Source organism: Aspergillus nomiae (assembly GCF_001204775.2).
Source record: "Aspergillus nomiae NRRL 13137 chromosome Unknown contig00014, whole genome shotgun sequence".
Lineage (NCBI taxonomy): Eukaryota > Fungi > Ascomycota > Eurotiomycetes > Eurotiales > Aspergillaceae > Aspergillus > Aspergillus nomiae.
This window is the reverse complement of record NW_015378069.1, coordinates 19,981-45,980: the sequence shown is the minus strand read 5'-3', so window position 1 is coordinate 45,980 and position 26,000 is coordinate 19,981. Positions and strand designations below refer to the sequence as shown.

At 47.4% G+C, this 26,000-nt stretch overlaps 4 protein-coding genes across 4 annotated transcripts; 1 reads left to right on the top strand and 3 right to left on the bottom strand.

The window, feature by feature from the left end:
* Positions 1-153: 153 nt before the first annotated feature.
* Positions 154-2,203, bottom strand: ANOM_001008 (tubulin beta chain; the record flags this gene model as incomplete). Its single annotated transcript, XM_015546266.1, has 8 exons — positions 154-737; positions 787-1,121; positions 1,171-1,626; positions 1,680-1,734; positions 1,785-1,826; positions 1,909-1,934; positions 1,997-2,020; positions 2,122-2,203. Coding segments are annotated over 8 exons (1,374 nt in total), but the record flags the coding sequence as incomplete, so codon positions are not given.
* A 2,225-nt stretch (positions 2,204-4,428) lies between these two features.
* Positions 4,429-5,142, top strand: ANOM_001007 (putative haloalkanoic acid dehalogenase; the record flags this gene model as incomplete). The annotated part of the gene is made up of 1 exon (XM_015546265.1): positions 4,429-5,142. One exon carries the CDS (start codon positions 4,429-4,431, stop codon positions 5,140-5,142), a length of 714 nt encoding a protein of 237 aa, XP_015411311.1.
* A 1,774-nt stretch (positions 5,143-6,916) lies between these two features.
* On the bottom strand, positions 6,917-14,685 carry ANOM_001006 (uncharacterized protein; the record flags this gene model as incomplete). The annotated part of the gene is made up of 18 exons (XM_015546264.1): positions 6,917-7,799; positions 7,860-8,030; positions 8,091-8,701; positions 8,754-8,842; positions 8,909-9,123; positions 9,176-9,272; positions 9,447-9,517; positions 9,777-10,370; positions 10,420-10,503; positions 10,562-11,245; positions 11,301-11,351; positions 11,407-11,478; positions 11,593-11,647; positions 11,714-12,257; positions 12,327-13,556; positions 13,620-13,845; positions 13,911-14,417; positions 14,534-14,685. 18 exons carry the CDS (start codon positions 14,683-14,685, stop codon positions 6,917-6,919), a joined length of 6,336 nt encoding a protein of 2,111 aa, XP_015411310.1.
* A 1,806-nt stretch (positions 14,686-16,491) lies between these two features.
* ANOM_001005 (sugar porter family MFS transporter) lies at positions 16,492-18,301 on the bottom strand (the record flags this gene model as incomplete). Its single annotated transcript, XM_015546263.1, has 4 exons — positions 16,492-16,768; positions 16,823-17,762; positions 17,828-18,016; positions 18,082-18,301. The coding sequence occupies 4 exons, from the start codon at positions 18,299-18,301 to the stop codon at positions 16,492-16,494; spliced, it is 1,626 nt and encodes a 541-aa protein (XP_015411309.1).
* Positions 18,302-26,000: the final 7,699 nt, after the last annotated feature.

Below are 26,000 nucleotides of genomic sequence, written 5' to 3'. Positions count from 1 at the left end.
GCAAGCTGAACCAGCTTTTGAACCCATGTTAGGTTAGGTATCTGTATGGTTACATATAAGCGATGGATGTTTGAGTGCTCCGCCAGATCACCCTATACTTAAGCATGTGTGCGAATGGCAACCCTGACTTACCAAGTATTTGCAAATTATATACCGTGGAACTTATATGCACACAGAATTTCATCATAAAGAACTCTTGAAAGTTCCAGAGCATGTCAAGACGGGATAGAAGGTAAAATGTTCACGATGGCAGCAACTTTTGCACTATCATTACCAAAGTATGTAATAAGATGTAAGGAGAGTCCTGAATTTCCCACGCGTGTCATACTTAGTGACGAGATAACTACTGTTCCTCGACCTCCTCCTCACCATACTCCTCACCATACTCCTCATCATCGACTGAGGCTTCCTGGTATTGCTGGTATTCCGACACCAAGTCATTCATGTTGCTTTCCGCTTCCGTAAACTCCATCTCGTCCATACCCTCGCTGGTGTACCAGTGCAAGAATGCCTTGCGACGGAACATGCTAGAGAACTGGTTGCCGATACGCTGGAACAATTCCTGGATGGATGTCGAATTACCAATGAAGGTCGAAGCCATCTTGAGGCCCTTGGGAGGCACGGAGCAGACCGTGGTTTGGATATTGTTCGGGATCCATTCAACGAAATAATGGTTGTTCTTAGTCTGGACGCCACGCATTTGATCTTCGACCTCCTTCGTCGAGACTTTTCCACGGCTGAATCATAGTTAGTCTTTGCAAATCATCAAATGCGGAGGAAACCTACAAGATCGCGGAGCAAGTCAAAAAGCGGCCGTTATGGAAATTAGCAGCAGCCATCATGTTTCGGGGATCAAACATCTGTTGGGTCAATTCAGGCACTGAGACTGCGCGGAATGAATGAGCTCCTCGGCTGGTCAGTGGTGCAAAGCCCACCATGAAGAAATGAAGCCGGGGGAAGGGCACCATGTTCACAGCCAGTTTTCGCAGGTCTGAGTTGAGCTGACCAGGGAAACGAAGACTGACAGTAACACCAGACATGACTGCCGAGACCAGGTGGTTAAGGTCACCATAGGAAGGAGAAGACAGCTTCAGGGTGCGCATGCAGATGTCGTAGAGGGCCTAACTTGATTAGAACACATTGTCACTTATGACAGTAATGACCTCGCACCTCGTTATCGATACAGAACGTCTCGTCGGAATGCTCCACCAGCTGATGAACAGACAATGTGGCGTTGTATGGCTCCACCACCGTATCCGAGACCTTCGGCGAAGGCGCCACAGAGAATGTGGCCATCATGCGATCCGGGAATTCCTCACGGATCTTCGAGATCAAAAGAGTTCCCATACCGGAACCAGTACCACCTCCAAGGGAGTGTGTGATCTGGAATCCTTGCAGACAGTCACAGCTTTCGGCCTCACGACGAACCACATCCACAACAGAATCAACCAACTCAGCACCCTCGGTATAGTGACCCTTTGCCCAGTTGTTTCCCGCGCTTGATTGGCCGAATACAAAGTTGTCCGGTCGGAAAAGCTGTCCAAACGGACCAGCACGGACGGCGTCCATCGTGCCGGGCTCCAAGTCCACGAGAACCGCGCGGGGAACATATTTCGCGTTGCCGACCTAGTGGATTGATGAGCGGCCGTAGTACACACGATTTAGGGGGGATTAGCAACCTCATTGAAATAGACATTCATCCGCTCCAGTTCTTGGTCGTTAGAACCCTGGTACCTGAGACTCAATTAGGAGCAGTCCGTCACGTCATAGAACATGTTACTCACACTCCAGACGCGTCGAGGCCATGTTCGCCGGAGATTATTTGCCTAGAACAATGTCAATATGCGTTCCATCTAGGCCACCCTGCTTGTTGAGCATGTGAAAAGGATGGATCAACAGCGAACTTACCAGAAGGCGGTACCAACTTGGTTACCCTAAAAAAAGAGCGCGACGACTCAGTTATCTTGTATAGTATATTGCTCATGATTTTACTTACACACTGGCCAGTTTGGAGGTGCACCTTGAGGGAGTTAGCATTGTTATGTTGTTCACGTTGGAGATAGAGCGGCGGGGGAAGAGTGGGGAAAAGAAGAGCTCCGTGACTGCTCCAAACAAACTTACGATCTCACGCATTGTGGAGAAGGATGAAGTATTGCGATACAAGAAGGTATTAGGGGGTAAGAAAAAGGGATTGTGAAGGAGAAGATGGGATTAAGATAAGAAAGACGGGGGGAGAGGTGATGTTGGGCAACGAAGAAGCGGCGGGAAGATTTATTGGGAGAAGAAAAACAAAAAGCAGTTAGGGGAAATCGTGATCCGTCAGTCAGGTGTCCGTCAGGCGATTGTAAAGTCGTAAGTAAGCAGTGCGTTTGGTGCTAACGGCATTTTGACACCTTCTTTTTGAGCGAATTCGCCTGGGCCTATGGGTTCATTCGATTCATCCAGCCTTGGGCCCAAAAGTACACTAGTCCCAACTTTGCCTCGAATCCGCTGTTCCTTTTTTTTTTTTTGTTTTTTGTTTTTCTTCCCCCTGGTTTTTTCAGAGGCCATACTCTTGACAACTCAACGAGTCAATCCGGTTCAGAATAGGACGTATAAGCGACAGGAGCAAACAATAACAGAGCAAAATCAATTCGATGTTGATCCGCGGGTACCCGAGCAGTTCTTTAATTTATAGCCACTTTTTCCAATTGACTCCAGGGATTGGTACAAAAGGACAACAACGAATGTATACGGGTGTTGTTCACCGCTCTATTGGTTTTTCTACGTAATTGAGAACGCGTGAGAGAGTTCGACCGGGATGCAACAATCGCAGCACCTTGCGGGTCAGACAATAAAATACCTGGAGGACGTTAGCCCTAGTTGATGGATAAATACCTACGCTAACCCGTCGTGGCTTAACGGTCACCAACCCCCAAGACTGCCAGCAAACAGCACTGAGAAATGAGACCAATCTGAAATCATAGGGATCAGCATGCGTTCTTAAAGATTGGATAGATTTGCAACCTAGATTTAGTAAGGCTAGACCAAAGAGCCTGAAGCACAGCGTACTTCAACCTGAAAACTTCACAAAATACTATATGTGTATGTTCTCAGGAACTCATGACCGTCCCAACTTCGAGAAAGCCTCCTCAAACGCCTCCATCAACGGGAAAGTATGCTCCTCCCTGAAAATAAGCATCGGACGCAGTGCCTTTAACAAGGTGCTGGAATCAGGCCTGTCAAAAGCAAGCTAAGTTCCCTTGCGCTTGCCGCGAAGGTTCTGTATGAACTGTGGATATTTCGTGGTCAGAGTAGCAAGTCCTCTTGGAGAATGTCGCCTACGCGAGCCTGGTAAGGTCAGAACGCTGGATAATACTAAGTGTGATAAAACGTACTGTCTTTTCTACAATATTTTCGCGGGATATCTCATCAATAACTGCATTACACATGATAATGCGTGCAGCGTCACCCATCCACGTAGAAAACCCATCAGCCAGTCGCCTCGTTTAAACACTATGGAACTGAGCTCAGCCTTATGTATTAAAATGCCGTTCAGCTTTATCAGGACGAAGAGAGCTGTCACTGAAGAAGTAGCCCGCAGTCTGTGCCTTCTTTGAGAAAGTCACGAGGCAAAGTCCGCGAGTCTTCGTAATAGCCTACAAACCCTGGAAAATTCCGGCGATGCATTGTTATCACCACCTTCGCTTTGAATCAGCTTATCGAAGATTCCAGCCACAGGGCAGTGCCGGGAACCAGCGATATGCTCAATCTCTTGCAGACAACACTCCTCTTCACGACAGTTCTCCTGCTCGTGATCTTCTAGAGGGTATTTTAGCTGAGCAAAAGAAGCCTGGGGCCACTTGAGGGATGTAATATCAATCTTGCGGACTGACTTGAAGCGAGTAGCAGACAGGCTAGCGAATCCACGGCCGTAGAAGGAGCTTTTGAAGCTAAGGGTAGCCAAATCCGGGGCATAGAAGGTACAGATGGCTCAAGAATGACCGTAATCTTGAGACTTAGCGATATACAATTATGTGCGGAGTGAATGTTTTGCTTGCCCAGATTGAAATCTAGAAAGCACGTGTGTGTAGCTGGCTTTATCTCAAATATGGACCTTGACAGCTTCCCGAGTCCTTCTCCCCATCCGGACCGGGACTTTGCTCCAGTGACTCATGATATAAGTCGTTTTCAAGTAAAGAGACAACGAGTAGCAGCTTGGCACACAAGCAACCGATAACACCAAAGCCGGGGGTCGAGAAGTATTCCCCGCAGTGAAGTCCGGTCGGGTAACTGTACCCGAGCTAAAGGCCTTAGACTATGAACATCCAGACCGTCGCTTATCGTACATATTAAAACCGCCCCCACGAGAAGAACAACACAAAGTCATCTAAAGACGAATATCAATCTATTGTCCTCCCAAGATCGAAAACCTCCAGACAAACCACCATGTCCAAACTGACCCACTACCGCCTTCTCTCCTTCGACGTCTACGGTACCCTAATTGACTGGGAAACCGGCGTGTGGAACGCAATCCAGCCAACGCTAACGGCAAACAAGGCGCAAATAACACGGGCAGACTACCTTGAGCTCTACTCTGAGCTCGAAAAAGCCCAACAAACCAAGACCCCAGATATGCCCTACTCACAACTCCTCTCCACAATCCACCCGCAGATCGCCTCGCGCCTGGGCTTGAACCCACCCACCTCAGAAGAAAGCAAACATTTCGGCGAATCAGTCGGCCAGTGGCCTGCGTTCCCGGATACCGTGGAGGCGTTGAAGCGTCTGTCGAAACACTACAAGCTGGTCGTGCTTTCGAATGTGGACCGGGAGTCGTTCCAGAAGACCAATGCGGGCAGCTTGCAGGGGTTTCCATTTGATTTGATCATCACGGCGCAAGATGTGGGGTCATATAAGCCTAACCTGGCTAACTTTGAGTATATGTTGAAGGCTGTGAAGGGGCAGTTTGGAGTCGAGGCGGAACAGGTGCTTCAGACGGCGCAGAGCCAATTCCATGATCATCATCCTGCGAAGAAGATGGGGCTCAAGTCTTCCTGGATTGAGAGACCGGGGGCTCTGATGGGGAATTTAGAGGATAAGGTTTATGATTGGAAGTTTGATACGCTTGGAGATATGGCTGATGCTGTCGAGAGGGAGTTGTAGACTGCTAACTTGACATTGATTTCCACCAGGGCAAACTTCTTGATGATAAGATCATAATTGAAATGTTAATTCCTTGTCAAGGCCAGTGTCGCGAACGTAGTAAATGTAGTCCATCCTTTGCTATATATAGTATCTACATAGTACGGCCTATGGTATCAGTACAATTGCAACAGGCGCTGTCGGAAAGGCTACGGGAAAGCTAGTTCGGCTAAGTTGGATTGAAGATACTTTTGAGTATACTATACCAGAAATATTAACAAGGATTTCGAACGCGAAGCTGGCCAGAAACCTATGATTAGTGCGATTTCATGTAAATATGTGAAGCTGTTGAGCATACGTAGGTATGTAGTGGGTATGTCTCTACAAAAACCCGAAAACATGCCCTCTTTCTTGCTAGATTGATATAGGCTAAAATCTTGAAAAATTCCAACCTGTTGGGGCGCTGGCGCAACGGTAGCGCGTTGTAAGTACACACTTAACCAAGCAATGTCTTGAACTTATTCTAACAAATTCACAGCGACTCCAGATCGAAAGGTTATCCGTTCAAATCGGGTGTGCCTCAATTCTTTTTTGTCCTTTTTTTTTTTTTTTAATTTCCCCCAGGTCTTTAAAATATGCTACTATAATGGTGAAGATATTGCAGATTGTATAGTCGTTACATTATCCAACACTTTTTGTTCTTGAATTTTGCCGAGAGACACAGTTGTCAGCAATTTATGCCCCGGAAGCCAAGGCTTTGTAAATTTGGCAGAACCGACATGTTAACCGGCAGGATTACGATGTCAGCAGGTATATGGGGAGTTTAGTTTCCAAGAGCTTCAATTTTCGAATAGCCTATCGCAGGACGATGATGGACAAATCAACCGCTTTTATAACGTCCATATCAACAGAGATACATATGCTTACCCCGCTCGAGGTAGCACAAAGAGAGCCAATGCCAACGCATAGCACGGGATATTGTAGATAGAGATAGAGAACAGTAACTCGGACCGAGACCTGGGGTTGATGCCAAAAAAATTGTGGCCAGTCTATAGCCACTCGGGTACGAGCACCCGGCTTGCTTCTCGACCTCTATTCAATCCTTGTGCGAAGTGCCGAGGATAAAACCTACATCCTTGTCCATGGTAGTATAAATTATTCAACTATGAGATCCTGTTTTATCTTTAACTCCCCGCGGTGTCCAGTTTCAAACCCTGATCAGGGATAGAAGAAACCGATTTTGTCTGGATGGACGGCTGCATTGAGACTGTGCCAATGCTCGTTGTTCTGATATTGTGGTTAATCGGTTTCCTCTAAATCACGTGGGAAAAAAGCTCTCGATGCCCTTAGATTGCCTCGTATTTTGTAGCTGAACACCTAGTGAAATGTGTCTCAACTGTTAGTCGTACACATTCAATCGTCTACAAGATTGAGGATAGACTTTGCGGAAGTGGTGGAATCATCCGACGCTAGTCGATTGCAACGATCCCGTTCATGGTATTGTATACAAGAATTCTCCTCAACTGATCCTTTATTTGTCCCAGTGGAAGCCGGCGTAAAATTCCCAGGGTTGTTGGTTCCGGACAAAAATGAAGGGCCCATCTCAGTAGTAACTCTGTGTCACCAGATCTCACTTATCTGACCGTAAGTTCAGTCAATCACGCCTTTGTCACAAGGCACCAACTTAACAGCTCTGGCCTTGTGACTTACATAACCTGAGATTGCCGTGAAAAATTCACACAGAGCAAAGAGTTGGGCCCTCTCGAGCGCCTAGTACTATCCTCATAGGTCGCCGTCATACGGGAGCATCTGGGTTTGGAGGGAACGCCGGTAGTGATAGGTCATCAGGCCAAAGCATGGTCGGCAAGCTTTCACCGAACTGCACCCCTGTTTCTGGGAAAGATGCAAAAGCTCCAAGTTCTTGAGGAAAAGAAGAAAAGAACCCGTCAAAAGATCCGGCTGGCAATTGCGAATTTTCGAGCCCAATAGGTTCAGATTCGTCCCCCACATTGGATGGAGGAGTCTCGGATTGCCATAGCATAGCCCAGCGTCTAAACTGGTTGTATCCGACGCCCGATTCACCAGGGCCTGTGTCTTCATTTTCAGCTCGGCTGTCTAGACGCCGTGCTGCGCGCTCAAGCGCCTCGATAACTGCTATTTCTGAACGAGCCGACTGGAGGCCAATACACATCCGGCGTATCAAACTCATGCCTTGCGTAAGTGCCCCACGTAACCGTTCTGTTCGTGTGTTCAAATTCTGGGCGATAATGGCCAATAGCGCCGCACGGCAGGAGCTAAATTCAGTATATGAAACTCGTGCTACACCGACAGTGTCCTGTAACAATTGGCATAGCTCGACGATCCGGAGAGCGGCTTGAACACAGTCAAAACACAGCTTTGCACCAGCATCTACGGCTGAATCAGAGCGGTCCTCAGCAGAGGCCGATGAGCTTGGTGTGCCAGCAAGAATCAAGGGACGACCCATGTACATGATTATCGTAGCGTATGTCATTTCCAAATGGACATTATAGCGGAAAAGCGGCTTGGAAGGATCAAGGTCACGGCAGTGCACATCTTCGGGCAGTGTGGTCCACCAGCTCCTAAGTTCATCACGCACGTGTAGAAGCTGCTTAAGATAGATTTGATGTAGCTCCACCGGGCACTTTCTCAGCCGGGATCTGGATTTATTAAAGGTAGTCAGCAGAGGGAACGACTTGGCTAGAAGTTAGGTTTCTTACACGATGGGTGCAACCTTCGCAAGATGCTCAGTCAGCTGGAGAGTGGCAGTCATATTAGGTAGATTTGTGGTTCGGCCAGAGGGACGCAGCTCGGGTATGTCTTTAGGCATGTCGCAGTCTATCTCAGCTGGGGAAACGGAGACTGGGCGTCCGTGGAGGATACTGATCCGTCTATATTTGATATACGGTTAGAATAGCGACAATAACGAGAGTTACTGTATTGTTTCTTACCTATCCAGTGCGTATGCAGACCACCAAAGACGGTTCCGCAACTCAATGGTGCGCGCATCTAGACCTTCCTCTCCAAACTGACGATGCATACCATTCTGGATAGCCATCTTTATGGCAAGCCCAAGGTAAGTGTAGGCAAGGCCGGAGGTATCAATCGGCATCGTATAAACTCCGAATAACAAAAACGCCTGGACAGTTTCGACGGAGGCGGTGGTGATAAGATCGGGAATCAGGCGGCATGAGAACCTATAGAGTGCCAGCCCAATAGTATCATCAGGTAGGTGATCTTCGCCGGACATACTCTGCAAGTATGGGGGTCGGCTAGCATGCATGTAAGCGAACTGAGTCCCAGATGCGAACGTCATGAAAAGGGTACAGATCCAGCCGGCATCGTTGATATCTAGGTATCGATCTTCGGTATAGTAGTAGTCTAACTTCTGCCGGAACTCCGTTTCGTCGAAATAGTAATAATTCGTTTGGGTATATTCAAGAAATGTTTCCAACAAAAAATCTGCAACATGTCGCGGCGGGAAATACTTTCTTGCTGAAGCAACAATCGAGCTAGGAGACTGAAGACCAGTTGCACGGAAAGGGTCATGGGAGTCACCCGTCTAGATATAGTTGTCAGCATACATATGAGAATATGGAGTAAACGAGCAGTACCATGCTGTCATCGGGGTCGTTTCCCAGGCTTTGTAATTTTCGACGGATCATCCGTGAGAAATTCCAGTGAGAGAATTCCCCAGAGTAGACTGTACACGGGATGGAGGTAAGATACTCGGCATCTGGAGAGCAAAGCTACGTCCACCATGACTTACTCATCGTACTCGTGGAAAGGGGATGAATGGAATAGAGCTCGCTGGACCCTGGAGCTAGGGTTGAAGGCTGTCTTGAGCTTACTCGGTCCCTCTCCAGAGCGTCCGCCACGAACTGAAGGCTCGATGGCTCAAACGATATGTCGCCCATGAAATGTCGCACTATCCTCTCGAGACATCGTTCCTTATCAGAGTCCCGTTGCGGGGAGGTGCTAGCTCTATAGTAATGTAAGTTGAGACATCAAGCAACTTTCTGACAAACTGTCATACCTTGTGTTGCCATTACTGGCTGGTTGCGCAGGGGCCTGGCTGTATTGACAGTTTCTTTTGTACCGTTGGCATCGCAAGCAAGGCATCCCGCCCTGACCTGGAGCAATTAGCAACTGTAACAAAAAAATAAAAATAAAAATAAAATAAAATAAAATTGGTGTATGGAATTAGGCCCATACATTTCTCTTTATGATATCTGCATGGGTTGCATCTGATATGAAGGTAAATTGTTAGATTTCAGATATAGAGCATTTGTGTCTATTAGTCTTACGCTTGTGCGGCCCTCTTCCGTAAAGCGTCGGGAACCCTCGGTCGCCTCCGGCGGCCGACCTGCTTGCTATTCTGAGGCTCTGTCATCACTTTGATATAGTACTAGCAGTCTGGCCCTGAGATAGGATATCAATGGGGCCCATAAAGATCGCCCAGGGATTAACACTGAGGAGGAGCGCGGAAGAGAAGTTAATAGTTAAGTGGAGTGGTTTTTTGCAGATCCCGCCTGGTTGCCTCATTCGGATGCCGCCGCTTTTATGAGTGCTCCCGGAGTGCTCATCATATCAACAACCCATGTATTCATCAGCCGCTCAACTTTTGCTTCTCATACAAATGCCTAAATGTGGAGGTTGACAGAGACAAGAGCTCATTGGGTGCACCAACTTCAACAACTCTCCCTGCATCCAGCACCACCACAACGTCAAAATCAACAATGGTCTCCAGACGGTGCGCTATGGAGATGACTGTATACCCAGAAAAGCAGCGACGGACGACCTGTCTTATTGTCTCCTCCGTTCTCCGGTCCAGGTGACTTGTTACTTCATCCAGGAGCAGGATGTTGCCAGCCGCCACCCGTCGCGCCAGTGCGCGGGCGAGTGAAAACAGCTGTCGTTGACCGTGTGAGAGAAGCCCATCTCTAAGGACTAGGTCGAGGACTGCTATGTTATCCTCGCCACCAAGGGGTTCCCATAATTCGACCTCCTTGAGGATAGCGACAATCTCATCATCTCCAAGGCGATCAGATGGGTCAATGCTTGCGCGAATAGAGGTGTTCGGCAAGAAATAAGCCTCCTGAGGGACCGCGTTTAATTGAGCTCGAACTTTGGCTCGAGGGACCATGGCGATGTTGATGCCGTCTACCATGACAGAACCACTATGCAAGTCTAACATCCGTAGGAGGACAGAGAAGAGCGATGTCTTGCCACTGTGATGATATGGTCAGTGCCGGCAGGTGAAGAAATAGCGTTACTCACCTCCCACTGCGTCCGCATATTCCGACTCTACTCCCGGCTGGGATCGACAACGAGAGGTTACTAAGGGCGAGTGGACCAGCATCCCTACAGCAACACCGTTAGTATAAGGCACAGACAAATCAGTCCGAATGGGACGGCTTACGAGTACCGTGTCGATGCTCGGATAATTTCCACCTTTCCTTGACGTGGCCAGTTGGTAGGAACCTCCCGGTCCTCATCAGACTTGACTTCAGATGGCGTGATGCTCTCGTATGCCCTGATGCGGACCACCGCGCCAAGTGATGTCTCCAGCAGCGCCCACTGCATGACTAGGAGCTTCACGTTGCCAGCCAAACTGATGAGGTTGACCAATGCAAGTCCGACTAGCCCAGTACTTAGCGAACCTTGCACAGCAATGGCAATACCTGCGAGAATAACGGCTAGTCCGGAAATGACAAGGTCCAAAACGAGTGTCAGCCATCTCTGGGCAGCGTATAGCGTGTAAAAGGGTCGTTGGGATGTCATCAACACCTTTCGCAAGTGTCCTCTATAGGGTGTCTGCCATCCAAAGGCCCGCAGCGCAACGAGCCCATCTAGAGTCTCGGAAAAGTGGGAGAAGAGTGGTGCCTTTGCGGCAATGTCGAGGAAGCGGATTTGGCGGGACGATCGAAGGTAGAAACGCTGTATTAGGTAGAGCACCACAAGGAGGAAGGGTATAGTGACGGCGATATACTCGCCTGAGACACATATAATGACCAGCAGCATGATAGTGTATTCCAAGGCAAGCAACGCATTGAGAAGTGACAGTGGAAGCTCTGTGTCGATGAGTTGAAGATCTTGACTGAATCTGAGCCGTCACTCTTAGCTATGAATAATACCGCGTTTGAGCTCAAGGGCCGTACCTGTTGGTCGTGATGCCAGTATCGACAGACGTCAGGGAGGTAAGAGGTGCACTAGCTACAATTAGTCCGAAGCTTTCGAAAACCCTCTTCTATAATCTAAACCGACTTTTTAGTAACCTTGAGAAGTATGTTGTGGAAGTTAACGGAAGCTTGAGGAAGGAGGACGAGCAGCAGCCATCTGTAAGAGTAAGTTCCCAGCATGTGTCATTTTCCAAAGAAGAAATCTCACCCAGCCGCAACTACAATAAAAATTATCTGCATTAAAGCAATTGTATAGTAGACACCGATATACCTGTAGGTTCTGCTGCTGTTTCCCGGGCTTTTGGCCCAGAGTTGAACCCATATAGCTAATTGTCACGTTCAGCCTAGTTTTCATCACCACTCAGGTTCAAGGGAACAGAGAGATGACTTACGAGGAAATCCATATAAGAAAGTGAATAATGTCATCAGTACGAAGAAGACTAGCATGCCCTTGATACCCATGCGTACGAAGTAGTACTGGAACACACGCCAGTCTCCTTTGCGCTGCTTCGCGTTCAAGGCCTCCACCAGCCTGGCTGATGAGGATATCGCTTCAGAAGAGTCTGTATCCGCGGGAGTTTGAGGCTTATCCTTGCCAGTTGAGTTCTGAACGATTGTTGGTTCCAGTGAAGATGTCGACTCGGTAGCGGTGTCCTGGTTGGAAATGCGCCCCATTTTGTCTAACCAAACAACTCGGTCTGCGAATGTTAGACAGGTGTCTAACGATATCTGAGTTAGCTTGAAGAAGGAAGCAGGGTTTCCAATACGCTTACGACTAGAAGATGTGAGAATGACTGTTCTCTGCTGACGATGTAATAATCCCTTCGGCCCAAGCAATTCATGAAGGATATGGTTCTCGGTGGCCGAGTCTAGTCCGCTTAGCACATCATCGAGGAGAAGCATTGGGGAGGTCGAATAAGCCGCTCTGGCGAGGGACTATAAGCCAAAGAATAGCTTATCAGCAATTGATGCGATGATCCACGCCGGAGATGTGAGAGAACGAACCACTCGCTGTTTCTGACCACCACTGATACTCGACCCGCCACTTCCGAGCATGGTCTCATCGCCCTGCACAAATAGAGAAGCATTGAGACCACAGGCTTCAATCACCTCTTGGTATCGGCGCGAGTCAAAGGGGCTACAATCGATGATATTCTCACGGATTGTAGCACTGCGGATCCACGGCGTTTGTCCACAATATGCAATTCTGGGCACTCTGACCGAAACAGTACCATGTATTTGGACATTCTCGGATAACAAGCCTTGGAGCAACGTGGACTTGCCGCACCCGACAGGCCCAACGATAACTGTCAGTGTGGCTGGCTCGATGGTTAAACTGAGCGGGCCAATTACCGACTCTGCCTGGTCCTCTTTGCCCCATCCGAAAGCAGCATCGACAATATGAACAGCGGCTCCATCTTCCACACTACTCAACTTCTCATTCTCCGATGGCTGATCACTGTCCTCCTCGGCTAGAGATTGGTTGCGTCGCTGTGGCCTATCCGGCGAGACGAGAAACTGTCGAATGCGTTCTATGCATGCAATGGCCGTGAATAGGCCACTCGCCGACTCTGAAAGAAGATTAAGTGGCGCGCCAACGAGAGCAAAAATCGAGAGCACTGCCATGGCTTTTGGCAGGGTCAGTGCAGTGCCCGGCGCAGGGGACGCCAGCGCATACGAAGAGAGGGACATCACGGGTGCCAGAGCGCTGTTGAACCACCCAACTGCAACCATGAGCACTTGCAGTCGACGCCATCGTTTCGATGCGACCACTTCGGCAAGACGGTACTGTTCCAGGGAGGAGACGAGCGTATCGACCATGCCAGCTAGTTTGATGTTCTTCAAGTGCGGAAGCGCGCTTGCTGTCACGGCAATGCGCTTCTGGACAGCTTCTACCCAAGCCTGTTGGCGGCGACCCGACACTTTCCCAACTGCCAGAGCAATAATGACACAGCCTGATGCAATGATGATGGTCGCAATCGTAGGCACTTGAAGCTCCCGATATAGAAGCCAGACCGCAATAGCCACTTCGACCATTGACCCCCATACGTCGTGGAGACGCGCGAGTCCGGCCGAGATCCGCTCGACATCAGTGCTCATCAGTGTTAATGGGGCGCTATTGTCAGCTTGCAGGCGATCCATGGTAAGAGTCTTGTAGTAGATGGTAGATATCATGCGAGTGCGGATCATGGTTACTAGTCGGTAGGAGAGATGCTGATACCGCGCATTAGATATCTGTGAGATACTGTGAGACAAGAGAGCTACGTGCCAATTGGGTCTAGGGAGATATTCACGTACAGCTATACCAACGAAGGCGATACCGACTGCTGCCAATAGACCATACCCTTCATTGCGCAGATTCGGCTTCGACCTCTCATCTAACCAGGTTACCATGCGCCTAATGATGTAGGGTTGGACATACTTGAATCCTATGACTAGAAGTCGTGGGACGGTACCCGCTAGAACTGCCCACTTGAGGTCCTTAACGAGGACCCACAGGAGGCCATGGCGATGTGACCTATGTCTGTCTACAGGTTGTCAGCACTGGGACTTTCCATTAGCATTATGGATAACTTGCCATTATTCCACCTTTCATGAAAGGTGTCATCGTCTAAGAGTGTACCGTCAACCGCTGGCAGGTCATCTATAGACAACTGATGCCCGTTCCCCCGCAATAGAACCGGGTTCAGCCACCAGAACAAGATGCGGGTAAAGATATCGCCAGTGCTTTCGGCTGCGGGATAGTTATCGCGAACACGTAGCAAGTCTGTCTTGTCTCGCGACTCCAACACGATAAGTACCAACTTCAACGCGAGATTGGCCGAATAGATACCAGGTATGGAGCTACCCGAGAGAGCCAGCCACAAGGTTCGTGTTATTGCAATGTCAAAGACAGATGTCATGAAAAGGTAAGCTGAGAGAACAGCGGAGGGTCTGAAGAAGTGACGATGCTCTAGCCATGATAGAAGCCCCGCAAGTACAGAAGATATTAGGTTCAAAATTTGGGATGAGATTGTTACTGATGTTTTGGGGGTTGATGGTAGCGTCCAGAGAACCAGAAGGGCAATGCGCAAAGCAGATAGGACGCCCCAACCACTCTATTTCAAGTCAGCTAGGCCATAGGACCTTATAACGTAGGATGACTTCCCAGCTTCAGGGTCAACAATGTGCCAGCATTTGTGACAATGTCATGGGAGCGCAAATAATCCCACCGGATCAGGGAACAGCATATGAGTAACGACGCTGGGACAATGGTGAATACAACTTCCTCAAAGTAGACAGTGAAGTCAAAGCCTGCGCGACAACCTAGAACCTGAGGTCCGAACGTATCCTCGTTTTGTGCCCAGCACTTTGTGGTCTGCATATTTCGATCCTAACCTAGGATCATTAGCATGATTGCTTGGGTATGTTTCAAACTAGCTTTACCCTTGATATCGTATGAAATGAGAGAAACAATATTGAAAAGACGAGCTCGGTACTTTCTTGTACGCCACTGAATACACTGCAGGAGCCCTACTAGTAGTATCTATAATTGGCGGCTGGAGCGAGAATGTACAAAGAAGAGTCTGAACTAGATGAGGTTACCGGGAGATTTGCATTGATCCAGTGTGAAAAGGAGAGCGCGCGATATGAGTAGGTAGTTGAGTCATACCCGGATAAATTCAGGCCGTATGCCATTGCAGATCATGCTCTGTTCTTTTCTTCATTTGCTCAACTTGGGGTAATCTGATGCCATACCCTTCCCCGCGCCACCGGTACCGAGTCGTGAGTCAGACAAGGCTGGTGGCATCACCTTTTCCCCTGTACGGCGTGCTAATGCCGCGCAATCAATGCTGGACTGAAATCACCAGGGTATATATGATCAGCTATACTAGTGTATAAGTGTGAGGACAGTATGTGAGTGCTCCGTGTTCACTTGCTCAGTCGGTATACACTGCAGCTCCGGTCACTCCCGGATTGCTTTGGTTTAACTCGGTGAGTAATCCCAGAGCAATTCTCATCTCCTCTCTATTATTACTCAGTTAATCAAAAGCGGTTCTCTGAACTATATATAGACTTAACTGATCCAGTCGTATTATCTGAGAGTATTACAAAGAGGTAAAAACAAGCCAATAAGACATCCTGTCTACGCCATGAAACTCCCAGGATATACAAACAGTCTATTACGCTCAACTCCAAAACAGTCAAAGCGAGGCATCACAAAGCCAGTATTTCAACATGAGCACACATCCCTCCAAAACCTCAAGCTCCTCGACAGTGTCATCAAGGAAACTCAAAGACTCAAACCAATCGGTATCAGTACGTGCAACATCCTTCCATTACCATTATGATGATTTCCCTTCCCAGATTATTAGCCTATGATTCTCATACCTATCTAAAAGCCATCATGAGGCGCATCGCAACAGAGACTGTACAAAGATAACCATTCTGGACTATGAAACAACCAGGTAACGAGCAAAAACAGGGATAGTCATGGGACAGTAGGAAAATGTTGACGGCGAATACTTTGCTCAATAAATATTCTTTTGCAGCGGTGTGACAGTGGATTATGAAGGCAGACTAGTAACTATTCATGGATCCTGATCCTGCGGGCATGCGAGCCGGCAGACCTTCCCTCTAGATGTACAGCGTACCATGGGTTAGCGTCGATATCACTTCGCAATGATACATTTTGAAAGTACGGAGTACTCTGTACTGGATGCGGACATCACTGTAACTCCAGCCCTGTTGGAAAAGCTATGCCCGGTCTTATAGTTAACTGGAATTACCTATAGTATTGACTAGTCCGAGATAGGTTTAGTGGTGTATTCCAAAGAACAATTCTTGTTGGGTCTACCGACTTTCTCATCAGCCCAAACTCCCTTCTATTCCGTGGTAGATGTTCTAGAAGCCGGTCATTGAAATAGAAGCCCAGCGGAACAGGTAGGTGTGCGTGTTCCTTGCAGGCAAATTTGCACCTACAAAGTGGAACCAATGGACCCACAGAAAGCTTGGTAGATGATCAACAGATCAGATATGCATTACAAGCAGCACCAAAATCTAAATACAGAATAAAAGCTGGGTATATTATTCGTGCCGGGCATCGTTTCTGGCTTTCCAGAAATCAACCCGACCAGAGACAAAAAATAACCGAGTTTGGTATCATCAACGCAGAAAACTGGAGTCAGGCTCACGCCTTGTTCGTGCTGCCGTTTTCAGAGCTATCCTTTTCCAACTCCTTGTGAGCGTGGCTCAGCACACTAGCCCGGCGCACAGCATCATCCTCCACGTCGTCCAGCGTATGCAGGAGCTCACCATTCTTGCCATACATGTGAGGTTCGTTATTCGCAACACGCACGACCGAGAATATGCTTTTCGTCTTTCGGAAGATGCGGTCCATTTCTTCTAGCGACCGACGAGTTGTCTCCGGATAGAAGAAGAATACAACCGGGACGATGAATGCGTTGCTGTGGTTGGTCAGTACAAGGAATCTGGCTGCAGAGACTGCAGGGAAAACTTACATAACGGCGAAAATGATGTAGGTTTGGTAGTCAATGTTATCGAAAGCAACAGGGGTGATCATCACGACGAGGAAGTTAAAGATCCAGTTCGACGATGTCGCCAGGGCGTTAGCTGGAGCACGAATCTTCAAAGGTACAATCTCGGCGGGATACAACCAGGTCATTCCCAGCCAGCCGATGGCAAAGAAGGTGTTGAACACGAAGAGGAATACAATACAGGCGATGTTGGCTTGCGGGGTTTTGAGACTAGCGGTGATGGCGAGGATCATCATCGAGATCGACATGCCCGCGGCGCCGAAAAGCATCAGCGTCCGGCGACCGAACTTTTCGATCGTGAACACCGCAATCCAAGAGGCAATGAAATACTCGGTTCCGTTGCACGCCGCAATCAGTCGAGAGTTGATCAGGGTCATACCCATCTGCTCTTCCAACACAACCGGGATATAGTATGTAATCAGATTGATGCCGGAAATCTGTTGGAACATCTGGTTGACATAAGCCAACACGGTGCGGTGGAGATGACGGTCTTCGTCCATGGTGAACATATCCTTGAACGAGCCCTTAGCCATCTCCAACACGGTTGCCTTGATAGCTGTGAACTCGGTCTGCAAAAAGGTCGGATCGGTTCCATCGCCCAACAAAGCCCCCAGGACTTCTTTGGCTTCATCCTCCCTGCCCTTCAGCACAAGCCAGCGGGGAGATTCGGGAAGGAACATGACAAAAGCCAGGATGATGGCGGCGAAGAAGATCTGGAATGCCAGTGGGAAACGCCAGGCGACCTCACTGGGGTCGGCAAAGAGCAAACCAAAATCGATCCAGTAACTAATAGTAATACCACAGGTAATCATGGCGCCCTCGATCATGACCAATTTACCACGATGGTTGGATTTACAGCACTCAGACTGCCAGGTGGGCACGGTGGATGTATTCATGCCATTTCCTAGCAATACCATATTAGCTGAGAGTTTTTTCTTTCTTTTTCCCCTGGCGCGTTTTGCTACTTACCGAACCCAGTCACCAGACGGCCAACAATCAGCTGGGGCAGCTGGTACGCGGTACACTGTAGCAGAGCTCCAATGACCATGATGAAAGAACCAAGGAAGATAGTTTTACGTCGACCAAGCCAGTTTCCAATCCAGATTGTCGGGATCGACCCCGCAAAACATCCTAAGTTGTACGCAGCGACAACAATACCTGCGGTCCAGTTCATCAGCCTTCGGCGGTCTCCTATCACAGGTAGTGAATAAGGTGCCACTTACCTTGCCGAGTAGACTGGGTACTCTGTTCGGCCTGGGTGAGACTGTCAAAGTACGCGCCACTGGTAGAAATGGTGGGGAAATATTTGATGAAGGACTGAAGGGTCAAAAGACCACCGGTGACACCCTGATCGTAACCGAATAGTAGAAAGTCCATACCGGCGATAACACCGATGGCGATTTGCAGGGCATTGCCCTGAAGGCCCAAGTACCTACGTCCCATCTTGGAAGCTCTTGCGGCTGTGCTCTCCTAATAGGTTTGACTAAATTTCCGAACGGGACGAGACTGCTTCAGGTGAGCGTGGAGAGAGATGGCAGTCTCATGCGGTTGTGAAGGGAGACCTAAGGCGAAAGAGAAGGAAGAAAATGATGCATTAACACAGGAGGGGATCGGAATAAAAAAGAAGAAGGGGAAGATCAGCAAGATGGTGACAACAGGGGAATGAACGGGATATAAAAGCCAGGCAATGAACTGGGGAAGGCACGGCTTCTGGGACTAAATAATCTAAATAATAATAAATTCAATTAAAATAAATAAATGAATGAAAAAAAGAATTAAATGTTAATTAGAATTTAGAGTTCCACGCATCAGACGGTAGCTGCACATACATACATTCAATGAGACTTACCAACACTAGACTTTGCCCAAAAACAGACAGGGAACGAGGGGGTCGCATGGCCTCTGACTAAGAAAAGGACATGTTCCTTGGGGTCAACTTGGTCAAGGTTGCATGTTTTAGTATCGCAAACGATCAAAGAGTCCTTGCAATTCGACCCATGATTGGACTACCGGGATTGATACAGAGGAGTGATGGGAGAGAATTCTCCACCCAGGTGCCAATCTCTCTCTGGATCGAGGTAGTAGTACCAATTTCCCCGTCTTTCTCTCCAGGCTTTAGAATCTTGCTCTCTCCATCCTTCACACCACATTTCCATTGGCTGAGCCGGAAGCTCCAAAGGGGAAGGGAACTGGATCTGACTCCCCACATACTACTCCCAGGCACCTTGATGGGCCCCAGCGTCGGGTTTTTCTCTCACACCATCACTTTCATGTTGGAGGCAGAGTCCTCTGGAGTATGACGATGGTGGTCGTCGGGCGACACTCGACACAAAAGTTGATCGGCGGGGGCTAAATGGGTAAGCGAATGAAGTGAGTGAACAGCAACGCGGAGAGGGAAAAAAACGACGCATTTGCTACTCTGCTTTTTTGCTGCTCCACTCCGCCCAATGCCGTCATGGCGTTGGCCTTGCGGGTTGGCGTCCGCTTTGCTATCTAACCTGTTCTGGACAACCCGACGGGACGGTCTCTTTCCTGTTTCAATTTTCCTTTTTTCTTTTTGATTATTACTTTCGGGTTCTCCGTGCACGAAATATCCAACATCGAGTACTTTCTTTGCGTCTTCCATGGATAAAAATAAGGCTCCGTTCAATGGTTATACGAGGGCACAATTTTCCGGTCATCGTACATACGTAGCTAGTGAAAGATCGCCACTAGATTCCCTTTCTTATCTTTTTACCTTTCGTCCTATTTACGCGGTGCGAGGGGTTGGATCCCGTCTCCGATTCGGGAACCTTGCCTGATGCGCATCGTATCAACCGCTTTTGATGTATAACTAGATTTCGCATGGATCGCGTGGTCGAGCACTGGAACTGTAGAAAACATGATTCGTACCTTTGTGGAGGGGCTCCAAGGGAAAAAAAGAGGGTCCATCCATCGTCATCGCTCCGCTCATCTCACTTGACCTGCTCGGCCGATTACTCAGGAATCCGGGGAGTTTGGAGTCTCCGGATTTTGCGAAGAGGGGCCTACTACTCGGCCCTATCCGCCAGCTCACGATCCTCGCCCTTACTTTTGACGCCTCAATCCGCCACAGCGAGATCGAACGAGTCTATTCAGAAATTACCGATTCCGTGGCGCTTTGTTGTTCGCCCTTCGTTCATTTTGTTATTAATATCGAGAACCTCTATTTACCTTACTTCCAGATCCAGTGAGGGACTTGGTTGTTTGATGCCTGGATGTTATTTCGTAATATTATCGTTGGATGGGGTTCCGTCCCAGTGACTAGCGGTACAGTACTTATCCAAGTTGGTCAACTTCCTTGTAGTAGTATCATGACTGTCAGGTAAAATCGGCATCCTTTCCTCGAGGTACTACCTCGCTAAGACAGTCAATCCAATCAGGTGGCACCAGTGAAGAGTTCCCCACTCCCACGGCATGGACGTCGTCTGATTGAATCTGAGAATTGTACAAAATGAAGTAATTAGCCAACCGCCGGTGGAAACCATCGTCGTTATTAGAACTCTTGCTTGAGGGTTTTATTTATTTTACCAGTTTGTGGTTAGTTTTAAGAGAAAGGCCAAGATACAAGTTTGTTCCGTATGTCTCTTTTACCCTTTCTTTGTTTTTACCTTTTTCTTTGTCCGGTGATCCAGGCCGAAGCCTGCCGAAAGCATCCAACTTTAAATCAACACGGCCCGGAGAAACCCTCTCCGGAATGATCCATGGCCGAGAGACTAAACCACCGAAGGATCGGCCTAAGGCTGCCATGAAATTGTAACAGCCTGTTGTTTGATGCCACCCGTCTCGGCGCGCTCTCGAGCCCTTCCCATACGAGATCTGTTTAGAATCCTGGGAAAGCCAAGTACCACCAAGCAACAGTCAAGACTCGTGAATAACTGTGCCCAGAGAAAGCTAAGAATTGCTTAAAATGACTCTCTGTAGACGACTCCCGACGCCAGGATCGAGATCCGAACTGGGGATTTTGATACCACGCTCTCGTATAAAGTTCGCCTCCTCTTCAGCCGCCATTGTTTTGTTCTAAGGTTCTGCCGGGCGGCCGTCACGTTCCAAAAGGGCGTTGGGCCTGCATACCTACCTCACTGGGCGTGCCCCATATGGACCTCACGCGTGAAAGACTTTCAACCAACCAGCCGAGATCTTCTCCAAACTGGATCCAGTTAGTCGTTATTACCTGCGGATCCCTTCCCCGTTTTCTCCCCATTCTGGATTTCTCCCCTCGTGAAACGTGCACTGCCTCTCCACAGACGTTCGGCTCTGTCCGAACTGTTTTTTAATTGTGTATGTTTTTGACATCCAGACATCCAGACGCCTTCTCGGATTACCTATTCGGGTATTTCCGATCGTTCCATGGTCCTACCTTGGAAAGTTATATTCGTGAGGAGGCCGAAACCACCATATCAATGGCCACTTTGCAACGTGGTTCACAGACGTGAACCCATGGCCTTCTCATCTGTCATGGGGCCCCGGATCCACGCCCATTACCTGTTACCTTTTATTTCGCGCCCTCGAATTTCGCGCAGTGTGAACAATCGAAGATATTTCCAGATTCCCGTTCAAGGCGATCCGTAACCCGTCTGACGCAGACTCCTACATCAAATCTGACATGCCGATTAAAGATACAGCAGGATGCATCTCACACACGGCACGGTAGGGCGTATATGCATACCTACTTCAATTAGTATTATCGAGCAGACAGCCAAAAAATCATTATTTTCGCTACCAGGTCAACTGCACCTATCCCCAACGGGTGGATCAACTCAGCAGACGGAATCAGCTCATACCACCTGCATGGACTGTACACCGGGGGGCGAACCGACCGGTCCGAGTTCCTAAATCCAGTGAGCGTGTCAACCGGAGAATATATTGACCCATAATTACCTAGTAGCAGATAGCGTGAGTGGGTGGGTTACAACTAGACTGAACGAAGGGGAAGTACCCTCAGGCCCGGTCCTTCTTGGCGGGCATTAGTTAGGGTATATGTTTTGCTTGTAGAAGAACACTAAACTGTAGTGTAGTATTGTTGGGTTCAGGATGCACACAGGGCTTGGAAGCACGTACCTCTGCAATTTAATTACTTACATAGGCAATTGCTACGCCGTAGGTACAGGGCATTTGTCGGGATAGAATCTGATGGTTGCGGTCATGTATGGGCCGGTACGTTCAAATTGATGGGGAAGGTTGAGAGTTGGGTTGGGGTTAGTATGGGGAACCGTCACAGGCCCGCCTCCCATGGCCGGCGCTTGTCCGAAGCCGAGGCATTTTGATATTAGCATGACTCAATCGCCGATGCCATGTATACATTGATATGTTGGATGAGTTGTAGAGAAGACTGGTTTCATTATTTTTGAAATATAATGTACTCAAGGACATGCATTTTTTGTCAACGAAGCAAGGGTGTCCACCAGCTTTAAATCAATAGATCAAAGTACTAATCCATACTCCGTACAGCGATTCAATATCATGAATAGATCTATAATACCAAAAGAAAACTTGATATAATAAAAACAGACAGCAAACTTGCATGAATCAAGAAGAGCACAAGGAAGCAAGGTTACCTTGAAAAAAATAAAAAGTTTTCTGTCATAAAGTTATCCCACCGGATCACTCCCGATAGATGGCAAGAGAAGCACCCCTTGCATATCTGTCGCTACACCGCAGAACATATCAACAATGTACGAGAATAAGCTCGTATTACTGCTGTGCAATCGTGTAGGTCATATCCACTTCAGATACCGTGAGGATATTAATCAAACATAGCGCGCAGTGTATATGTCCATGAGAACCAGTCATCCAAGAACCGACACTTACATGTATGAACATATATAGATCCAAGACCATATAACTATTAAACCACAAAGAGAATACAAATAGCCACACGTATACGGAGGACACCACCCGCTACTCCACCTAATATCACAACCAGTGGACCACTTACCCCTTACATCACAGCCATCTCATCTCACATTCCGATGCTAATCCCAGTGGAGCAATATATTCGAATGCTGCAAACTTAGAGGCACGTACATGACCACGTTGCTTGGCTGCCCGATTCGAAGAATGTTCTCGGGATGCCTAAATGCGGACGGTAAGGGATGCCTTTTGCTTTTGTTTTCGGCTTGCTCAGCCCGTCTTGGGTCGCATTGGTTGGGTTGTCCTTACACATAGACTACAGAGTAACTGTTGGCGATAACAGAAATAATAGAAGAATTGTGATTTCTCTACTCAGAGACTACTATTTTAATAGTCTATATAGCCTATACTAAAGTTATTCTAGCTTAATTAAACAATATCTGTATAGCTGAGTAACTTGCTGCACGCAAGGCTGCCAAGGAGAAGAAAGACGCTGCTGTTCGTGCTCAACCCCATTCCTCAGAGTCAAATAAATATGTGTAATTTAATGACCTTCATTGATAACAGAGCGGTGTCTCTATATACAGTTACCAAGCGTATTAGTAGTCTATAACTACAAAACTGTTGCACACTTAACTTTACTCTCTTTCAGTCGTTACTGTCTTCGGATATCGGGTCTTTATCAAATTTGGAGATTTTCTCTGGAAGTAGAAGAGTTCTCTTGGTCCATCTTCAGTATCTGTACTTCATCAGACCTATTGAGAAACAGATGTGGGCGGGATAAATTATTTGGCTGACTTGTCCTAAGAGCCTGTAGTAAGAGTAAGCAAACTAGCCTCTAAGTAAGTGAAAAATTTGGGTTCCTATCCTCTGTATTATGAGGAATCTTTGAGATCATATCAACATAGTAATGTGCAAAGGAAATATTGCTCTCCGCCTGAGGCAGCAGGACACGTGCCAACACATATTACAATGAGACCCCTTGTTTGTTCACCTCATGTCCATGAACAAATCTACTCACTAAATCTTGATCCAACAAGTACTTTAACTTATCTATTGGAAGCTCCTCTGACACTACGGATACCAATATGCTTATCGATCTTATCCTGGATGGTTCGTTTCCCTCGCGTAGGGATGGTCTGTGATGATTACGCCAATAAAAAGGTTGCAATGGAGGTATTAGCATTAGGTCTTATCCGCGATAGAACTACTATACCCGTCCTAATAGTCCAAGCGTGGGGTCCTGCTATTAGTAATTTACTAGGTCTTGGTCTATTTATTATAATGGACTTTATTAATGGTGTGAGCTTAGTAAACTTTTCTAGGATCCCAATACCAAGCATTTTAGTAGAGTAATAAAAGAGGATATCAGTGATTGCGATATTGAATTTATCTATAGATAATTAGCAAATTTTCTTCTTCAGATCTTTAAGCTCGATTTTGATTAGATTGGTAGTCTACCAGCCGCTAACATTCAAGGTACACTGCATTTTACAGGACGGAGGAGTTAATACGTTTGGTATGTCTTTTCTTTTGTTTAGCAATTAACTGTGTTTGACTAAGTAATAATATCCAGGCGATCGATCCCAGGGGCTTACAATGACGACCGATTATTTTCAGTATATTCTTGACCAGGACTGGGAACAGCTTGTTCACCAGCCAAACTCGATCTTTGGTAAATACGTGCTATGAGTAAATATATATTGTTTAAGATCCTTAAAACCTTAATACCTAACTTGGTCCACACGAAATATAACTAGAGCAAATTTAAATTAATTTACGATAATCTTAACTTAGCAAATCTAATTATTTAGGGTAAAGAAGATCTTACTATTATTAGAGTAGTAGATCTTAAGTAGTCATATATTGGACCTAGCTATTTAGCTTAACACCGTGGTAGCTTCTCCAAGATAAACTTATTAATAATAAATAGGACTGCGAAGATAATAAGCTACCTAAGATTATCTCTCAGTACTTGAGATACCTTGATATCTTTATACATATCTTGGAAAAGAAAGAGGCAAAAATACCAGGCTATAAAAAGAGAGAACTCTCTAGTTATCAAGTGGTCACAAGCTTCTAGGGCCATGTAGTTGTATATACTCCTCTCATCTAGCTTTAATAACTATTACAGTTTTCCATTTACAAAGCTCCGTCAACGTTTAGGAGCTGCTGAGTGGGCGAAGCGTAGGAAGGAATATGAACAGGCAGAAGAGCTTAAGGGACTCGCATCGCAGAAGCTCAAGGAGTTGAAGAAGTATAATGAAGCCTTGGAGAAGATAAAAACAAAGCGTTCATGGATAGCGGGAAGATGACGAAGGAAGAATTCATTGCCAAAGCTCTAATGGAACCATGGTATTCCTTATCGTCTGCGGCGCACGATGAAATAACGAATGACAATTGACAAGGGGTTGTTCTATACGGTAGTTACTTGGCTTATCTCGCAGGCTACAAAGTTGAGAGGGGCCGCAAGGATAGGATGAGCATGCTGTATTAGCAGACAGACCGAATGTTGTGTTTTTGCAATGCAACAGCCATTCTAATGTTAAAAGAATTTATGGTAACTCTTGACACTTAAATTTCTTTCGCCGGCAGCACGTTAACCATTCCAAATACAAATTTACCTGACCCATACTTTCATCCTTGCATTGGGCCAAAGCAATCCCAAACAATCATCAGTCCAATGTCCAATGTTTCCCATGGAGGTAAACCCGACATAAACTGGCCCGGTTCCTTTGATGCGTACACAGAAACAAAACTCCTGGCAATAAGTGGCCGATGTTTTTTGTACCCTCTGCGAGTAAGTATACCTGGCTAGGTATGGACTCCCAATCATCCGATCGGGTCGGTGGTGGCCTATAAAGCATAAACCAACTACGGCGCAGAAAAGTCCTACGCATACACTGTACACAGTATTACCGGAATGCAAAGAACCAATGACGGAGATGGAAATGTCTGTAGCAGTGCATTCAAACTTCACTAATTCCGAGACAAGCAGATAATGGAGTCAATCCATCATGAGACAGGAGTGGTTCCTTTTCCAGATTGTATCCCGGTCCGTGTGAGTGACTTCTTTTCCCGGCCCCGCCGTTCGAATTTAGCGTTGCTACCATGCTCCATGATTCGCACCAAATTGACTGAGAATGGACAAAGCTCAAAGAAAACCTGGAGTAGACTACACGAGGACGATCCGTGCACATGCGATGACATCAGACACCGTATCAAACGATCAATCCGACTCACGCCGTGCTCTGACCGGCACGCTGGACGT